Raw genomic sequence first — 17,090 nt, forward strand, 5'->3', positions numbered from 1 at the left:
GAAATTTAATATAGCATATCTCCTCACAGGTTTCAAGAAGATCTGAAGAAAATCGGACAAACAATTGATGAACGAAATAAGAATAGAATTGTGTCCTATCACTACCTCCATCCATCTGTCGTTCCAAATGCAATCTCCATATAGAAATGACGTCATCATATTTTGGCTAATGTACATAACAGACGACAACGACCACTCGGTCATATGAAGGTTACAAATGGACAATATTTGTACAAGAATATATTTGAACTATATTTTATTGTTTTTGAAATCTTTACATTCTTGCCATTTGAACCACATTTAATCTCTCTCTCTCAATCTTGCCACTAGTTAAGGGAATATACTATACATATACTATTTTCTGTAAGATTATTCTTTTTATCATACGAGATTTAGATTTGAAAAAAATGCATAACAAAATATGAAATTACTATAAGCATATATTGAGATTTCTTTTTTCTATGGAAAGGGTGTACAGTAAAAATAAATAAATACACGAATAACTCGAAATGCTAAATAAAGACACGGCGAGATTTGTCAGTGTGTACATGTTGATCTTCATGTGGCTTATAAATTTGTCATTAAAGTGTAGGTGCAAATGCAGGTCAAAGGTAAATTAGATATATTTTCATAGCATGAGGATTGTGTTGCTGACTCTCAGAAGTTACATCGTACACGTTGTATAAATGATTTGGGACAGAATAATTTGGAAGAAAGTGAACTACGTCTGCTCTCGTACGTTTAATGGGATGGTGTGGGTAATTTATGATACAGAAAGGTACAATAAGATCCAGAAGAAACCCAAAATCTTTATCATTTTAGCCCTATGCTAATTTTATTCAATTTCAGTCCTACGTTATTATGTCAAGACAAATACGATATTAAATAACAGTTACTGGCAGTGATGGTAATTCACATTCAGACGCATGTGGCGCTCTCCCACGTACAAATGCGTAACACCGTCACGTTATACAGGAGACGCTGATCACGTGATTATCACCGGGAGAAATCGTGCATATCTATGTTAGTTTAGTAACAGTATGCACTTTCACTGAACTTGTGTTTTGTTACTAACAATAAACCGATACGTTTTTGATCAAAGTATTTGTTCTAGTCCTTTTTTTACTGTGATATACCGGTGTAGTTGTTTTTTTAACTTATTTGATTTCAGGGCCGGTAAATGTGATGAAGTCATATTTGTTTTGAACATTTCTGAAACAGTATTCAATGTACAGGTATCTTTATATGATAATGGGGTATACGCATAATACCCATGGACATGTACATGTACTAATCTATCAAGAATGCAGCTGTTGATGATGAGTATAATGCTAAGCGGTATTTAACCATTTTCGTCACATCACATAAACGTTATTTTGCGTATTTTTTTTTTATTTTTTTTTTGTAACTTACAATCATTTAAACGTGTTCACATACCCAATAAATTAGTACTTCTACATACAGTGATTGGTCGCCTAGCATGGACGCTGGGAATTCACATTTCGCTGAATTCGTGGTTGGCTTTTTGTTCTCACACTGTTGCTATCACCGTAATGAACTTGGATCAGAGTGATTGTAGAGTGAGAGCAGAGATCCTGTATCTATTTTATTTCATTTTATTTTTACACTGATTTGAGTGGCCATGGGTATACTGACATGTGAAACAATATAGTACATAGACATACATGTACACTTTATGTATATGCAGTCAAAGTGTATTGAGTTATACATTTTGCATATACTGACCATGCGTGACTCTGTCGTCATGGCAATGTAAAACAATAACAAGGAGAGGATAGGATAACGAAATACGAGACAATAAATCATCACACTTGTTGAAAAATTCATTTAAACCACAGATGCATTTTTGATATTGTATACGACTGATCGGATAACTTGTTGCCATGGCACAGCCAAACAAATAACACCTTTGGATATATATTGAATGCCAGCAACAGAATGTACTCATATTATGGAGAGTTATAAAGCTGTAAACACTGGTAAGAATTTCTGTTGTTCCATCGTAATGATAGTGTAATCTTAACTTCATTTCTCAAAGGATGATAACATGACTCCAAGTATTTCATGAAAAAGTGGCAATATTTTCAATATTATTCATGTTACCGTTACTGATAATTCCAATACACCGAGTTAAAAAAAAAACTGGCTAGGCTCCCAAATAAAGACCCTTTAGCATTTGACATCGATGGATTAATTCTGTTTTAAATTCCAATCCTGTAGCACTTTTACGTGTATCTAAACGACAGGTATGCGGAATTGTTCTATTTGAGGTGAAAAGGTGATGAAATATAACATAAGCTTAGAGATTATCGTGTGAGTGTGTTCGTCACCTAAATATGTAATTATAATAACTCATGTAAATCTCGCTACATAATTACATTTCTCTCATTAGAAGATATTCCATTATGCCTAAATACATGTAGTCTGTTGTATACTCATAGGATCCCGACATTACACACTATGACTCAAAAAATTATGTTTATGCAGTGGACTAAAATTTGAAACCGTTGCTCAGCGAGTGTTTATTGTATACGCCATGACGTAGATAGGTGTTTATGTATTCCAAACTATTGGTCGACTTATTCTACACCAATAACGTATCATGCATAACATAATGACTCAGTTACCGGGTTGCCATGGTAGCATGAACTGACATCGTGTGGAGGACAGGTTGCATGTAAACGTAACACAAAACAACAATTCGCATGATACCGTGTGTGGTGTATTCGTTGTCGCACAATCGTTGCCATAGTATTTCTTAACCGATGTGAAAAAGGTAGGCATGATGATATATCTACAACGTTCTTTCTTTAGTTCTTTCCATAAGACTGTACGTGTACGTTTGTTTATCTTTGACTGCAATTTCGTTCGTTCTGAGTGTCAAGGTTAGTAATCGTGTATACATGCTAGTAATATAGATAAAGTGCATCGGAATCATAGCTAGGTATAATCTGATGAAGCATTTGAACAAATTTATAAACTGTTGTCAGGATTTCTTGCCGTCAATTCTCAAGCTAGATTGTCACTTAATTAACACATACTGTTTTGCCAACATAAACTCACGTACGTTGCTATGACAGCGTCATCCTGACCCATATCGATGTGAATAGCTAAATGGCGAGTACATTCATGTCCGTTCAATTCCATTGTCATGTTCATAATTTATTTATTCGTAACTGTTAATATAACGTACATGTTTACGATAATTATGGAAGACCTATAATCTTACTATGGGTGGTTCTTTTTTTTATCCACGGTCTACCGCTTGAAATTTATAATCGATATAAAAAACATGGTTAATTTATGTGACTCCTTTTGTATTAATTTGGGCTGCACGGTTGCACCAAACGGAGGCGTGCATCGGAGAGCTTTATAATATTCACTCAATGAAAAAATCTTCCCCGTAGTATGTCGATATTATATACTAAAACTAAAAACTGTCACAGTGTAATATATGCATAACTGAGAAGTAGGCAGTGACATGAACAAGGTGAGATACAGGTATATAATATATACAGTATATATATATATATATATATATATATATATATATATATATATATATATATATATATATATATATATATATATATAATTTGACAATGACCTTATTTGAACATAGACGGCGAAAACAGCTATTTTCATTATGTGTATTAATACTAACATTACTCCACCAATTCGCGAATAATCGATGATAAATTGACAAGTATTATCTTGTTTAGGGATGGGAGGGGGGCAATGGGAGTAGAGGCGCTCAGTCGTTGATGCTTATATATATAGAGTTAATTTGCTTCTCTCTCTCTCTCTCTCTCTCTCTCTCTCTCTCTCTCTCTCTCTCTCTCTCTCTCTCTCTCTCTCTCTCTCTCTCTCTCTCTCTCTCTCTCTCTCTACGTTGCGTGTTTTCCAAGACGTTTCAATTTGATATCAATATGTCATATAAAGTGCTTGGCGACCCATTCACGGCCTTCGCATGAAAAGTGAGAGTGTGCGGCTGACCTTGTGGCCTCTAAATGTGAGAAGGTTTAGTTCAATTTATAAATGCCGAAGGCCGCCAGCTTGCAGTCTCAGTTGTATAAATTCTCCCGAACATGACACCTATATGCACATTAAAAGTTTAACATCATACCGAAGAATCCTTTCAGAGTAATGACGTTACCTGTTTTTGTTCGAACCTAATACCACCACCTTATTATACAAGCGATAGCTTAATATATAGTCTCCCACTTCTGTGTTCAATGAATCGAATCAGTGACGATGGTCTCATTGAACAACACACGTCTGTAAGCGGCAGAGCGGATATTTTGGCTGATGATATTTGTGATTTTTATACAGACTTGAATTCTCCGAATTTGACTGGTTGTTTTTATGATCTTTATTATCATTCTTTTCATTTTATCTTGAATAGATAATATTTAATGTATGTGATATAGATATATGTGAATTCTGCTTGTTTTCCACATTTCTTTTTTACATAGCTTAAAACTGAAAGAAAAATTGACGATGGTAAATCAGTACGTTTCAAAGATATTACCTATCCTGCACTGCATGTATACCGCATCGGGTGCGGAATGTGCCTTACCCGATGAGCCGAGATTATGTGCACTCCCCTCGTAGAAAGCAGAAACTGCCAACACGTTTGAAGCAAATCACATTCACCGATTTGTTATCACATTATCGTTTCTCGTTTGAGATTGATTCTCTCTCCTTGACAGCCTTCGGGCTTACTTAAAATAGAAATAGTACATATATCATTAAAGATCACCGCTGGTGAATTCACCATGATATTCATCTCACCAGTTCGCTCAGCTATGTCAATCTTGGAATCAGGCATAAACATTATTTCGCCATCACCATCCTTAACGTCCATGAGAACGAAGTGGTCGCCATCTGAATGTCCAGTTCTTACTCCGATTTCAGAAATGACATGCTAATGCACTTGCTGTAAACAGGGGACATTACGATGCTATCATAAGTATAAATATATTGTTATAAATATAAATTTAAAGTAATTTTGGGTATGTACATTTGGTTTTGTGTTGAAAGAAAAACTAAATTCAGTAATGAAATGTTAATAATATTATTTTTTTTAATTTGTTCATCAACAGAATGAAGTAAATAAAAGACAACACTATGGGTTCCGGTGCCAGCACTCAAAGTAATGGCCATAGCAAGGGTCACAGCAAAGGCTCGCGTGTACGCAACGTTTCTATACGAACTGGTCAACTGCAAGGTTCCGGTACCGATTCACCTGTGCATTTCATTTTTTTCAATGAACATGGAGACAAAAGTGACGTCATAACCCCAGATAAACCATTTCAAAATGACTTTGAAAGAGGTGACATTGACAATCATTCCGTACAAACACCCGAAAATTTTGGTCTGGTTGCTAAACTTGAAGTTTGGTGTGACGCCTGGCTTGGTGATAAGTGGTATGTGGATTATGTCAAGGTGGCTGGTAATAATGGAATAGACATGTCTGCGTTTCCAATACAGCGATGGGTTGATTCAAAACACTTAGTTGTCTATCAGAACGACAGTTGCCTTCCCCAGTTCGCTGCCAACGCAGAAGAAAGGCGGAGCGAGCTCGACAGGAAGAAAGTGGTATACCAATTTGCCACGCCTATTGAAGGTCTCCCCTCGACAGTGAGTATGCAATCTGATTTCTTTCGTCTTTCAGATTATTTTTGATTTTGTCTCAAACTGAGATCTGTCTCCCACCTTGTTTGACAAATTCTCAAATCATCAGTTTTGCGAGATACATATATGTACATGCAACATTTGCCAATACCTCCAATGTTCAATGAAAATTCATTCAATTTCTTTCTAGCCTGATGATAAAAGGTTAAATATTAAACTCCCAAACTGTGTTTGTAAGAGATGTAACCACACATCTGCTTAATCCCATTTGAAGTGGTAGATCATTGTCAAATTCAAAGAGACAATTTTTTGAAATCTTTCATATGACGTTTCACCTTTTGACATTTCATTTCCCGCCTCTTTTTTATCTTTTCTTCTATTCAGGTTATCAAGCTGCCGATATCAGAAAAGTTCACAGTTCCATACCAAGTACGTAACTTTATTCTCGTGGGTTTTTTTTCAAATTTGATATCACTGTGTAGCATTCACTGGTCATTAACCGCTCACGACTTACAATACATACATTGTATAATTATGAATTACTGACCACTGTAGCTGTGTTCTTAATATTGGTGTATCATTGATATTATTCTAATTACCGGAACAAAAGCGGGACTGGTTTCGTCCTAACTGCGTTTCAGTTGATGTCAGTGAGTTCTGAAAAGTATATTCCACTGCCTCTGCATCACACAACTTTTCTATTAAAAAAATTTTAAAATTTAAAATAATAAAAATATGGGAAATAAAATTGTTCAAATCAACCATGGACCGACTTCTGTACAATGGGATAGGGAATTCTGGGTATGGTGTCCAATTATGATCTATACTAGTGACTGTTTATCTGAATGTGACGAAAACTTAGGAATCATGAATATGTATTTCTCATCTAATATACTCCTATGACTGATGGCTAGCAAAATTGATCACTCAAGCATCGTTCGAGACCTTAGACCCGTAAGAGAGGTCAGATGTCAAAATAGTATGAGGAAATACGAATGAGTTTTTTGCAAAAACTGGAGTCAGTCCAACCAAAATATCACCAGTTTGGAAACATGGACTTGAGAATGTCTAAAATGGGATTTGGTTTTGTTAAAGTTGAGTAGTCCTTTAGTCTACGGTAAAACTTCGTTACTGACCTTTTGATCTCACACAGCGGTTCCTTATGATTAGCACACCTCCTGTGTGAGGGCGAAATGTTGGTCTAAAAAAAAAACTTTTTTCATTTTAAAGTCCTAGTTTACACATTCTCAAGTCCATGTTAATTTTTTTATCAGCATTAATATACGTAATGTTTAAACGAAGCATGTTTGGATAACAAATGAATTCTTATTTTCCAGACTGATGTATTGAAGGTTGGGATAAAAAGTGAACTGTCCAAGATGTTCAATTCTCTGAAATCACACGAATGGAAGGACTTAGATGACGTCAAGAGTATTTACGGCGGAAACTTGAAGATTCCAATAGTAAGCAACGCTTTCCTTAATTTCGTGCAGTCCTGTGCACTGAAAAGATACATATCAATAGTGACTCTGTCACAAACTGTCTGAATGAACAAATTCCAATACTTAACATAATATCTTACAGTGGTTTGGCCTTGATTATACATCCGGGAGATTTGGTTGGTATCAGTAAAAGAATATGTTGACCTACGTTACATGTATATACAAAAGACATACATACATACATACATACATACATACATACATACATACATACATACATACATACACACGTACGTACGTACGTACATACATACATACATACATACATACATACATACATACATACATACATACATACATACATAAAAACACAAAAAAGAAAGACAAAAAATACAACACAATAGTTATATCCTAGTTCACCTCAATTTGACAGTACATTTCATGGACTGTATCATAATTCATATACTTTTAGAATCCAGACTTATGGAAACAAGAATGGTATTTTGGAGCGCAAAGACTCATGGGATGTAACCCTATGCAAATCCAGCTATGTTGTGAAATCCCTGACAAGTAAGTGCCAAAGATAATACAAAGACTGAATCGTTTACAATGTCTCCATACTTAGTTTACTACAAAATATCGTGATTTTGATTAAAGTCAAAAATGGTACTACTTGATATTTGTAATCTGATGCCTTCATATTTACAACCGCTCCATCGCCATTTAGTAGTCTTTAAATACACCTGGTCCATTAGCATCCTTGTATAATGCGTTTTAATTCTCTACGTGGATTACAAATATAAATGCTCTAAATTTGATTGGCAGTCGTTCAATATTAGTTACTGGACCTTGCATAAATAACGAAGATGTCAGTAACACCTTACGGGAATAATTCACTTTACATCTGTTTATAGTTCATACTATTTATTGTCATATGACTGTACTTTCAGTCTTGCTGTTGAACACAGTAAATTACAACCTTTGATGGAAAATTTATCACTGAAAGAAGCTATATCACAAAAGCGGTTGTTTATTGTGAACCATAAAGTGATGGAAGACCTACCAACACCCAGTCCGGAAAGGGTAAGAAATTACTTATTTTCTTGGTGTCTGTGGATTGCTTCGTGTCTGTTGTTTAAATCTTGTTATACAAATAAAAAATTAATTCTGCGGTCCACCAGTCTTAGAGATTTCTTCCAATATAAAGTGACTTTCCGATAATTTTAACTCTTTCGTTGTCATTGTTTAAATTTTATCAACTCTGAGTTAGAGTGCCTCTAGTCCTAAATATCTCGACATACAGGCACAGAAAATAAGTAGTTTTTAAAATCTAGAACATGTGTAGTAAATAAAGTTGAGAAAATTCAGTTTCACGAAATTCAATGCGACTCCTTTTTACGATGATATGTTATACATTGATTGCCTAGCTATTAGGGTATTATTAAACGTCTATTGCCCCGAGGTCTGTTATGTAGCAACTATTTCTCAAGGCAGAAAGGAGAGGGAAATAATTACTACATATCAGCACGAGTAGTATTTTTTAGTGCCCGAATAAGGTCAGGTAATATGTGTCTTATAACGCATTATATCTAAGGCACGTATTCTTTCCAGATCAAAGCAAATCACCAACAGGACTTCTATCTGCCCTAAGGAAAATACAATTTAAAAAAATATATATTCCCCTCTATAATATTATGTAAATTGAGGACACTATAGGTCACATGTCTGTCACATGACACACAGTTTAATCCAATCACTGAAGGTTGTATGAAGGTTATATGTAATAAATATGTATATCTTCCCCGAATAAAAGTACAGTATAGTAAACATGAAGTACCTATGTGTCATGTATAGTCACCTCTTGTTCTGACATTTTAGTATATATTACATTCACCAATGTTGTCATATTATTCAGGTCGTCTGTGCGCCCATCGCTTTGTTTTTTCGGACCAAAGACAAAACACTTCTTCCAGTAGCTATTCAGCTGTTTCAGAAAAAGGCCGAAGATAACCCGGTAAGAAGATAACTATTTTACCCTTAGACTATTGGTTATATAAACACGTTCTTGTCATTCATATACTGAAAATGAATGAATAACTGGGTAGGTGGGTGGGTCAACCAATCAACCAATAAATCAATTAATCACTAAAATCAATTTATCGATTGCTTGTTCAGTCAGTTTATCAATCATTTATCCTACCAATAATCGGCATTGTGTGATTTATTTAAACCAAACAATTGTGCCAACCATTCTATCGTCAATAAATCTGTCAGTCTGTAGTAAAACAGATATTGGCACAAATCATGCAGTATTAGATAATGTATACTCCAAGCTGTCAAAACATACACCCATGGAAACAGCTGACATGTATTTCATTGTGGCCTGAATTCAAAGTCCTGAATACTTTCTATTAAATAATAATTGGTTGATAATATATCAATAGCGGGCACCCACGACATGTTGACATGGACAGACTTTTGTGTGCGGACATGATACTCTTGTCAGAGACCAACGTTTCTATATATTCTTTTATTTCGGCAATTTCGTCCCCATACTCTAAAGTATATTAAAATCCCTTCTTCTGAAATTCCCCTGGCGATCAACGCTTCACACCTGACAATGATGAGGAAAATGTTCGATACTTTGCGATAGACGATTAACAGTGTTGTATTGCAATGAAAATAACTATGTTAGCAAGATTGCATCCGAGATAAAATCATCCAAACTAAATAAAACCTTATACTTTGATTGTAACCAGGTGTTTATGCCAAGTGACTCAGCATATACATGGTTGGTTGCCAAGCTGTTTTTCAACAATGCTGACTCACAACTCCACGAATCTGTATCTCATCTCCTGTACACTCATCTGACGATGGAGAGTTTTGCACTATGTGCTCACCGACAGCTCTCACCATCCCATCCTATATTTAGACTCATGGCGGCTCATTTTGAGTTCCTCCTCTCCATCAACAGGTGAGTTATAATACTGACTATATAAACATTAGACGAAAAACAATATCCCTTTAAACTTTCAAAGGTATCATATATGCATATATTTACAGATAAGACAATATGACATCAGATCAGATCAGACCAGATGAGATCAGATGAAATAAGATGAGATGAGAGGAGAGGAGATAAGTTTTATCAATCCCAATAGGGAACATTTTACAGTATTTGTGAAGAAATGCGCTCTTTTAATATCATGATTATAAATGCCAAAACAATTGTTAAACCATTCAACAAATAGAAATAACCAAAGCGCCACTCCTCCTTCAATATATTACTGCCGTATTTATAGAACACATCAACAGATATGGAAGTCACTACTAGTAGTTTTAATTTGTTTCGTCGAAAAAGGCATAGTCACTTTTATATGTCACATCTCTCTATTTGATTGGCACATCCTTTGAGCGTACATTGATCTTCGTAATTGTAAACTTTTTAGTCGATATATCTGCTACTATACAAAACTGCGTTTTTACGACAAGAATTATTTAGCAATTTGACACAGTGCGTAACTGAAAAGCTTGTCTCACACGATTCAATCTGTAGGCCTGTAGCAAAATAAGTTCTTACAAATGGTACAATATACGATATTGGATACAAATATTACAAGGAACGGACACTTAGAAATAAGTGAAAAACTATTCACTCCGTAAAGAATCGAATTCACAAAGTACTCAATAGTTTCTATTGAATAAAATAGATTACAAATTCGAGTCCCATTGTGCCCTCGAACCCCTATGGATAAATGATATGAAGGGTAAATCAGTTCACATCAAAACCCTATTTTGTGCATCTACATTTTGGAACCTCAAGGACAAACATGGCTGACCCTGACTCTTTTCCATATCACACACCTAATGTAGCAATACTGAACATTAATGTATCCTTCTGTCAAGCATATTAGTACATTGCAAAAGAACGAGACCACTAGTTATATCTGAAATGATATAAACGAATTCTCACAATAACAACAGCAATATCGTTCATATGGTTGAATATGCATATATAGTTATTACAATTTTCTCATCATGGTTACAATTCCAATGTCTCTATTTCTATCATCTCAGTGATGGTTTGCCAATCCTTATGAATCCCGGGGGTTGGTTCGATGAAATTTCGACCATGGGAAGAGTAGGATCCATCGAACTAATGCGTCGTAAGTGGAAAGATTGGAGATTAGATGTACAGGGCACCTTTCCTAATGAGTTGAAACAACGTGGAGTGGATGACCCGGATGTGTTACCAAACTACTACTACCGCGATGACGCTTTACTGATCTACGACGCTATACATTCTTACGTATCTAACATTGTCAATGCACATTATGGTAAGAGAAAGACTGATCGAGATTTTATCCCAATTAAAAATCTCCAACCCCCACTAATATACATACATATTGACGCACACAAGTATCCATGAAATATGTGGGATACAGAATAGACAGAAGCATTGAGTAACAACAGTATAAAGGCAGGAACTACACTACCCAATCGTAAGGAAAAACATGAAGGAAGAGTGTTTTATTTAGACTCACATAAAAATATGCACTGCCATAAGTGCCACAGAACTTCAAAAACACCTCAACATTCTACACAAATCGGAAATATGCCATTCAGTGTTCCATCGACAGATAATGATCGCATGGAGAAAGTTTGGGACATAGAATCTACCATAATCCACAACAAACATGACATATTACACACGATACTTTTAAAAAAAAAACACTAAACTTTAGATTTATAGAGTCAAATTCTAGTTTTCAAACATCCCACAATGTGTGCGCTCAACAAATGCTTAGGGTACAGCCACTAGGATCAGTTATCAAGTATATAAGAAAGATACTCATCTTAAAATAATCAATCCTAAATCGAGACAGTTTTCATGTTTTTATCACAACAAGTTTACAGCAACCATATTTGTATGTATTCGATGCGTGTATATGGTAGACAGAAGGGCTGTTCACGCTTGCTGGTTTTTCACTTGTTTTCTCCATTTTAATTTCGAAAGCGTTACGTTTCAGACAATCCTGAGAAACTGAAGGGTGACTATGAGTTGCAGGCATGGGGTGAAGAACTGACTACTCCTCAACCACTTGGATTTGGTATTCAGGTAATTTTTATTATTCTTCATATTAAACGCTTGTAAAAACAAAAATAAATATTAAACGATTATACATGTCCATCTGCACACACAAACATATATATACACCACTCTATCTATATAAGTTTGGTTTATCTATATATCACTAAAGGGCCTCAGAGTCTGTCTGTCCCCCCCTCTCTCTCTCTCTCTCTCTCTCTCTCTCCCTCCCTCCCTCTCTGTTTCTCTCCGTCTGTCTATCTTTGTCTCTCTGTATATATCCATGTCTCTCTGTCTCTCTGGCTCTGTATGTCTGTCTGTCTCCCCCCTCTCTCTCTCTCTCTCTCTCTCTCTCTCTCTCTCTCTCTCTGTCTCTCTGTCTCTCTCTCTCTCTCTCTGTCTCTCTCTCTCTCTCTCTCTCCAATTAATGGGGTTTTTTTCTTCTTCAAAACCAGGGTATGCCGGGAAATGGTCAATTCTCAACGACTGATGAATTGATACAAGTAATAACATGTGTAATATTTAGTAGTAGTGTAACACACGCAGCTGTTAATTTCAACCAATATGATCAATATGCCAACCCTCTGAAGTACCCAATATATTTACGAGGAAACCCACCCAAGAACAAGGTAAGTGTCGATATCAGATTAAATTCATTATTCCTTTTTAAATGATATCGGTATGAATGTGGTCATTTTTATACAATTCTTTCTACTTGTTTATGAGATATTGATCGATCAGTGGTGTCTGTCTCTACAGTAATCCTCTCAAACTATTTCTGTACCAATTACAGAAACCTTTAACTGAAAAAGATGTAATAAAATATTTACCGGATAAAACAACACAGCTGAAAATATTGGTCATGGCAAAAACACTGAGCGAATTTGGAACGGAGAAATTGGGTCACTTCAGTAAACTGTATCAAAGTGACAGTATCAGCCAATCAGCAATAAAAGGGTAAGTTAATTACATTGTTGTATAATGTTAACTATTCGTATGATACGATCCTTCATGAAGCAATCACTATCCTACCAGGTCCCAGTTATACAGAGACAGAATCGTGGTTCAAGTCTTGCCTACGTGCGTACTTTAGCCATTGAGAAACAAATGGCTAAAGTACCAGCATTTAACAGATTCAAAGGAGGCCACTCCAACATTCAGCCATCATGACTCCAAGTTATATGACCATTTTGGACCATTCAATAAGACATATCAGGGAGATTGGTATACAGGTAATTTAATTGCACGAAGAAATCTAAAGAAACTTTTTATCCGTTTATGTGCTTTATTCTCTGTTGGTGACAGTTCGTCCTCTGTCAATCAAATTGCCCAGTGCCTCCCACTAGAAAACTAATGTCCTGATACAAACAAATCCTAGATACGATCGACGATTGTTATAATAATTGTCCCCGATTCTCGCTAAACCATGCTGCATATCATTACCGAAGTATGAAATTTAACTATAGCATTTCTCCTCACAGGTTTCAAGAAGATCTGAAGAAAATCGGACAAACAATTGATGAACGAAATAAGAATAGAATTGTGTCCTATCACTACCTCCATCCATCTGTCGTTCCAAATGCAATCTCCATATAGAAATGACGTCATCATATTTTGGCTAATGTACATAACAGACGACAACGACCACTCGGTCATATGAAGGTTACAAATGGACAATATTTTTACAAGAATATATTTGAACTATTTTTATTGTTTTTGAAATCTTTACACTCTTGCCATTCAATCCACGTTTAATCCTCGACATGTACTTTCACAGGAAGTATAAATAGAACAAATGTCATCTTATCATACATTTTATAGTCGGTCGGCGTCATGACACTTAAATATTTGTGCATGTACTATTATTCTTTTTATCACACAAGATTTAGATTTGAAAAAAAATGCATTACAAACTTTGAAAAGTACTAAGCATATATTGCGATTTCTTTTTTCTATGGAAAGGGTTATCGTAACGCCAAATAAATAATGCAGGTGTGTGAGACAGACAGACAGACAGACAGACAGACAGACAGACAGACAGACAGACAGACAGACAGAAAGACAGGCAGGCAGGCATACATACATACATACATACATACATACATACATACATACATACATACATACATACATACATACATACATACATACATACATACAGAGAGAGATCATACATATTGAATGTACGTAATCGTAACAAAAACATACATTTTATTTTGCCTGGTGTAAGCATCGAGAAAACTATAAAAAAAAATAACTACCTCAACATAGTCCATGTTAGTGTGATTATACTAACGACGCATCAAGCAATACATAGAACAGATTCACCCGTAATTGTACATTAAAAGTAGACTATGTCGTTTTGTTTTAGTGTTACAATGTAGTCCGAATATTCTGAAATGTGATAATAAAACTGCTGTCAGACTGGCGTCAAGTGGAACTTAATTACTGACCGAGACGAGGGTTAAAACGACTGAAAGATCTTAAATAGTCTTGATGATGTATTTAATATAATGAGGTTTATAGTGAATTTTTTTAGTCTGTACATATTGCAATTGATAATAGAACTGTGTATAACCAACAAGTGATACTGAAGCTGAACATTTCTGATTAGAAATACACAAGCTGGGTTTATAAACTTTTTGACTCTTATCATAATGTTAATGACATCAAATCGTTTACAGCTAATTTCAAAATACCGTACAACTTCTCTGTTTGTCACAACCAAGCTAATAAGAAACTACATATTCCACAGCAAGATTGAATGAACACAGCTTCTTTTGTCTAAATAAAATGAATTGATGAGCCACCATGCAGACATCAAACGCAGACGTCAAATCATTGGCGCCTGCATGTCTGCCTCTTATACAGTACATTTAAATGATTTATTTCATTTAGACAAAATGTAGCAATACAATTGACATCTTGCTATCATAGTGTAGTATGTACAGTTTCGTATTGAGAACTGTGTGGTTGGTTGTATCACACAGAGAAGCTGAACGGTATTTTGAAATCCACTGTATATGTACTATGTCTGGAGACCAGGTTTCAATTCTGCCCTAAAAACTAGCGATACCAGTGCGACAACAATGACCCTCAGAAAGTATGTAAACCCTGGCGACCTTATTCACCTTTAACATTTTTGAATAAAATACAAGATAAGTTGGTGTAAGGTGTCAGTCCACTGTTGTCTATTAATATAACTGTTTCAAATTTTCTATGCAAGGATACGTTTATGTTATAAAATACAACTAAAACAGAAAGGGTTGTTGTTGCTGTTGGGGGGTGTTATTTTTACATATGTAGACGATTGGGTAATATCCTAAGAATATAGTACGTAGTCTGTGTGTTTTATATCATTAACAACTTATACATGCTTTCCGACCTACCGACCCTATAATCAACTTCCATTTTATTGTGTTCAATGTAAATTCTATTTTACAAATATCTAACAACGTTAAAATTAAAGTAATAAAATATTGATGGAACTCAGCACCTGTTCGTCGTGGATGTATTACACAGCATGTCAATACAAATACAATGTGTCAATTTACACGTGTGCACTACCACTGTCTGCATAAATTTGCTTTATGCATAGATTATAAAGGCTTTACAAATTTCTTGCAAAACAAAATGGCGTGATTGACTATAAACTGTGTTTTCGTAGTAACGTTCATTTTTTTTGTAAAATTCTGCGGTGGATAATTATATTTGTATAGCATGTTAGATAAAGTACTCCATATACTTTATTTTTTATTCGACTCAGTGAACAATCACTTTATCTTGACTTGAATAATCTGGCTATTAATACACTTTCTAAATCGTCTCGGTTGATAATCACTTTATCTCAGTGTGAATATTCTGGTAAGTGATATACTTTCATCTAATTCGACTCGGTTAACAGTCACTTAATGTCAACGTGGATATTCTGTCTATGTAGGTAACCATGACAACTGTGGTAATGGATACACTTAAATAACCAAAGGAAGATATCGACGTGAATGTAAAAAAACACTGAAGATGGTGAGCGTGTGTGGTTCTGTGTTATAAAGTTGTTATAGGCTATGTTCATCCAATGTTGGGTGAAGCCCTCCTCCAGCAATTTCCATCCTCGCCTGTCTCTTGCCATTCTATTCCATATGCCGTATTCATGTATGGGGTTATTTCATCTCTGTACGATGTGTGTTATATGGTTTCCGTCAACTACCCAAGGGCAGATACATGTAAAACACAATACGCAACTAACTATCGATGTAGTAGAGATTTCGTCTTCACCAATAATATGCTTGGTACTGAAAAGGAATCTTAAATAATAACATATTTTAATGTCAACCTGGCGTACAAGAGAGAAAATAAATTATAAATGCCTTTGCACAAAAGGTGTATAGTCGTTCAACATATACTACGTTGTATTATTGATTACCGATCACCATATCATAATTCCAACTTGGAGTCACCTTTTGTAAATAAATTGTATATACGCCACAAGGTTATAATGTACTAATATAATATTCAAATACGGTAACAATACACTGTTATTAATTTAACGGGTTGCCATGGCATCATTTACTGACCTAGTTTAAGGCCAAATTGAATGGATCTACAATTATAGCGAAGTGAATGATAAAGAACGTTTATTTCGATGCACACGGGTTACCATAGTAGCAATGCTATTATCAGGAGAGTTAATACTAAAGAAATTGGTAGTCACGTGATTTCTTTAACCGAAAGGATTGGTTCATGTCATTGTAAATTTATTCATATGCAGAATGACAATAACACACAACGAGTGGAAACATCCCGATAGCTATTAAATCAAGCTTGCTAAATATTTAACCTATTGAAAGTGAGTTTAATATATTTTTCATTACTATGACCTAATTTCGCGTCAATCGAAAGAG

At 35.2% G+C, this 17,090-nt stretch overlaps 2 protein-coding genes across 2 annotated transcripts; both read left to right on the forward strand.

The window, feature by feature from the left end:
- Positions 1-5,151: 5,151 nt before the first annotated feature.
- On the forward strand, positions 5,152-10,078 carry LOC144439357 (polyunsaturated fatty acid 5-lipoxygenase-like). Its single transcript, XM_078128641.1, has 7 exons — positions 5,152-5,664; positions 6,043-6,087; positions 6,996-7,121; positions 7,573-7,670; positions 8,051-8,183; positions 9,016-9,114; positions 9,860-10,078. Exons 1-7 carry the CDS (start codon positions 5,152-5,154, stop codon positions 10,076-10,078), a joined length of 1,233 nt encoding a protein of 410 aa, XP_077984767.1.
- Positions 10,079-11,210: 1,132 nt separating this feature from the next.
- On the forward strand, positions 11,211-13,992 carry LOC144439510 (allene oxide synthase-lipoxygenase protein-like). The gene is made up of 5 exons (XM_078128806.1): positions 11,211-11,437; positions 12,131-12,219; positions 12,645-12,818; positions 12,983-13,146; positions 13,671-13,992. The coding sequence occupies exons 1-5, from the start codon at positions 11,233-11,235 to the stop codon at positions 13,783-13,785; spliced, it is 747 nt and encodes a 248-aa protein (XP_077984932.1). The 5' UTR covers positions 11,211-11,232; the 3' UTR covers positions 13,786-13,992.
- The last annotated feature ends 3,098 nt before the right edge of the window (positions 13,993-17,090 follow it).

The sequence above is a fragment of the Glandiceps talaboti genome, chromosome 8, assembly GCF_964340395.1.
Source record: "Glandiceps talaboti chromosome 8, keGlaTala1.1, whole genome shotgun sequence".
Taxonomy (NCBI): Eukaryota; Metazoa; Hemichordata; class Enteropneusta; family Spengelidae; genus Glandiceps; species Glandiceps talaboti.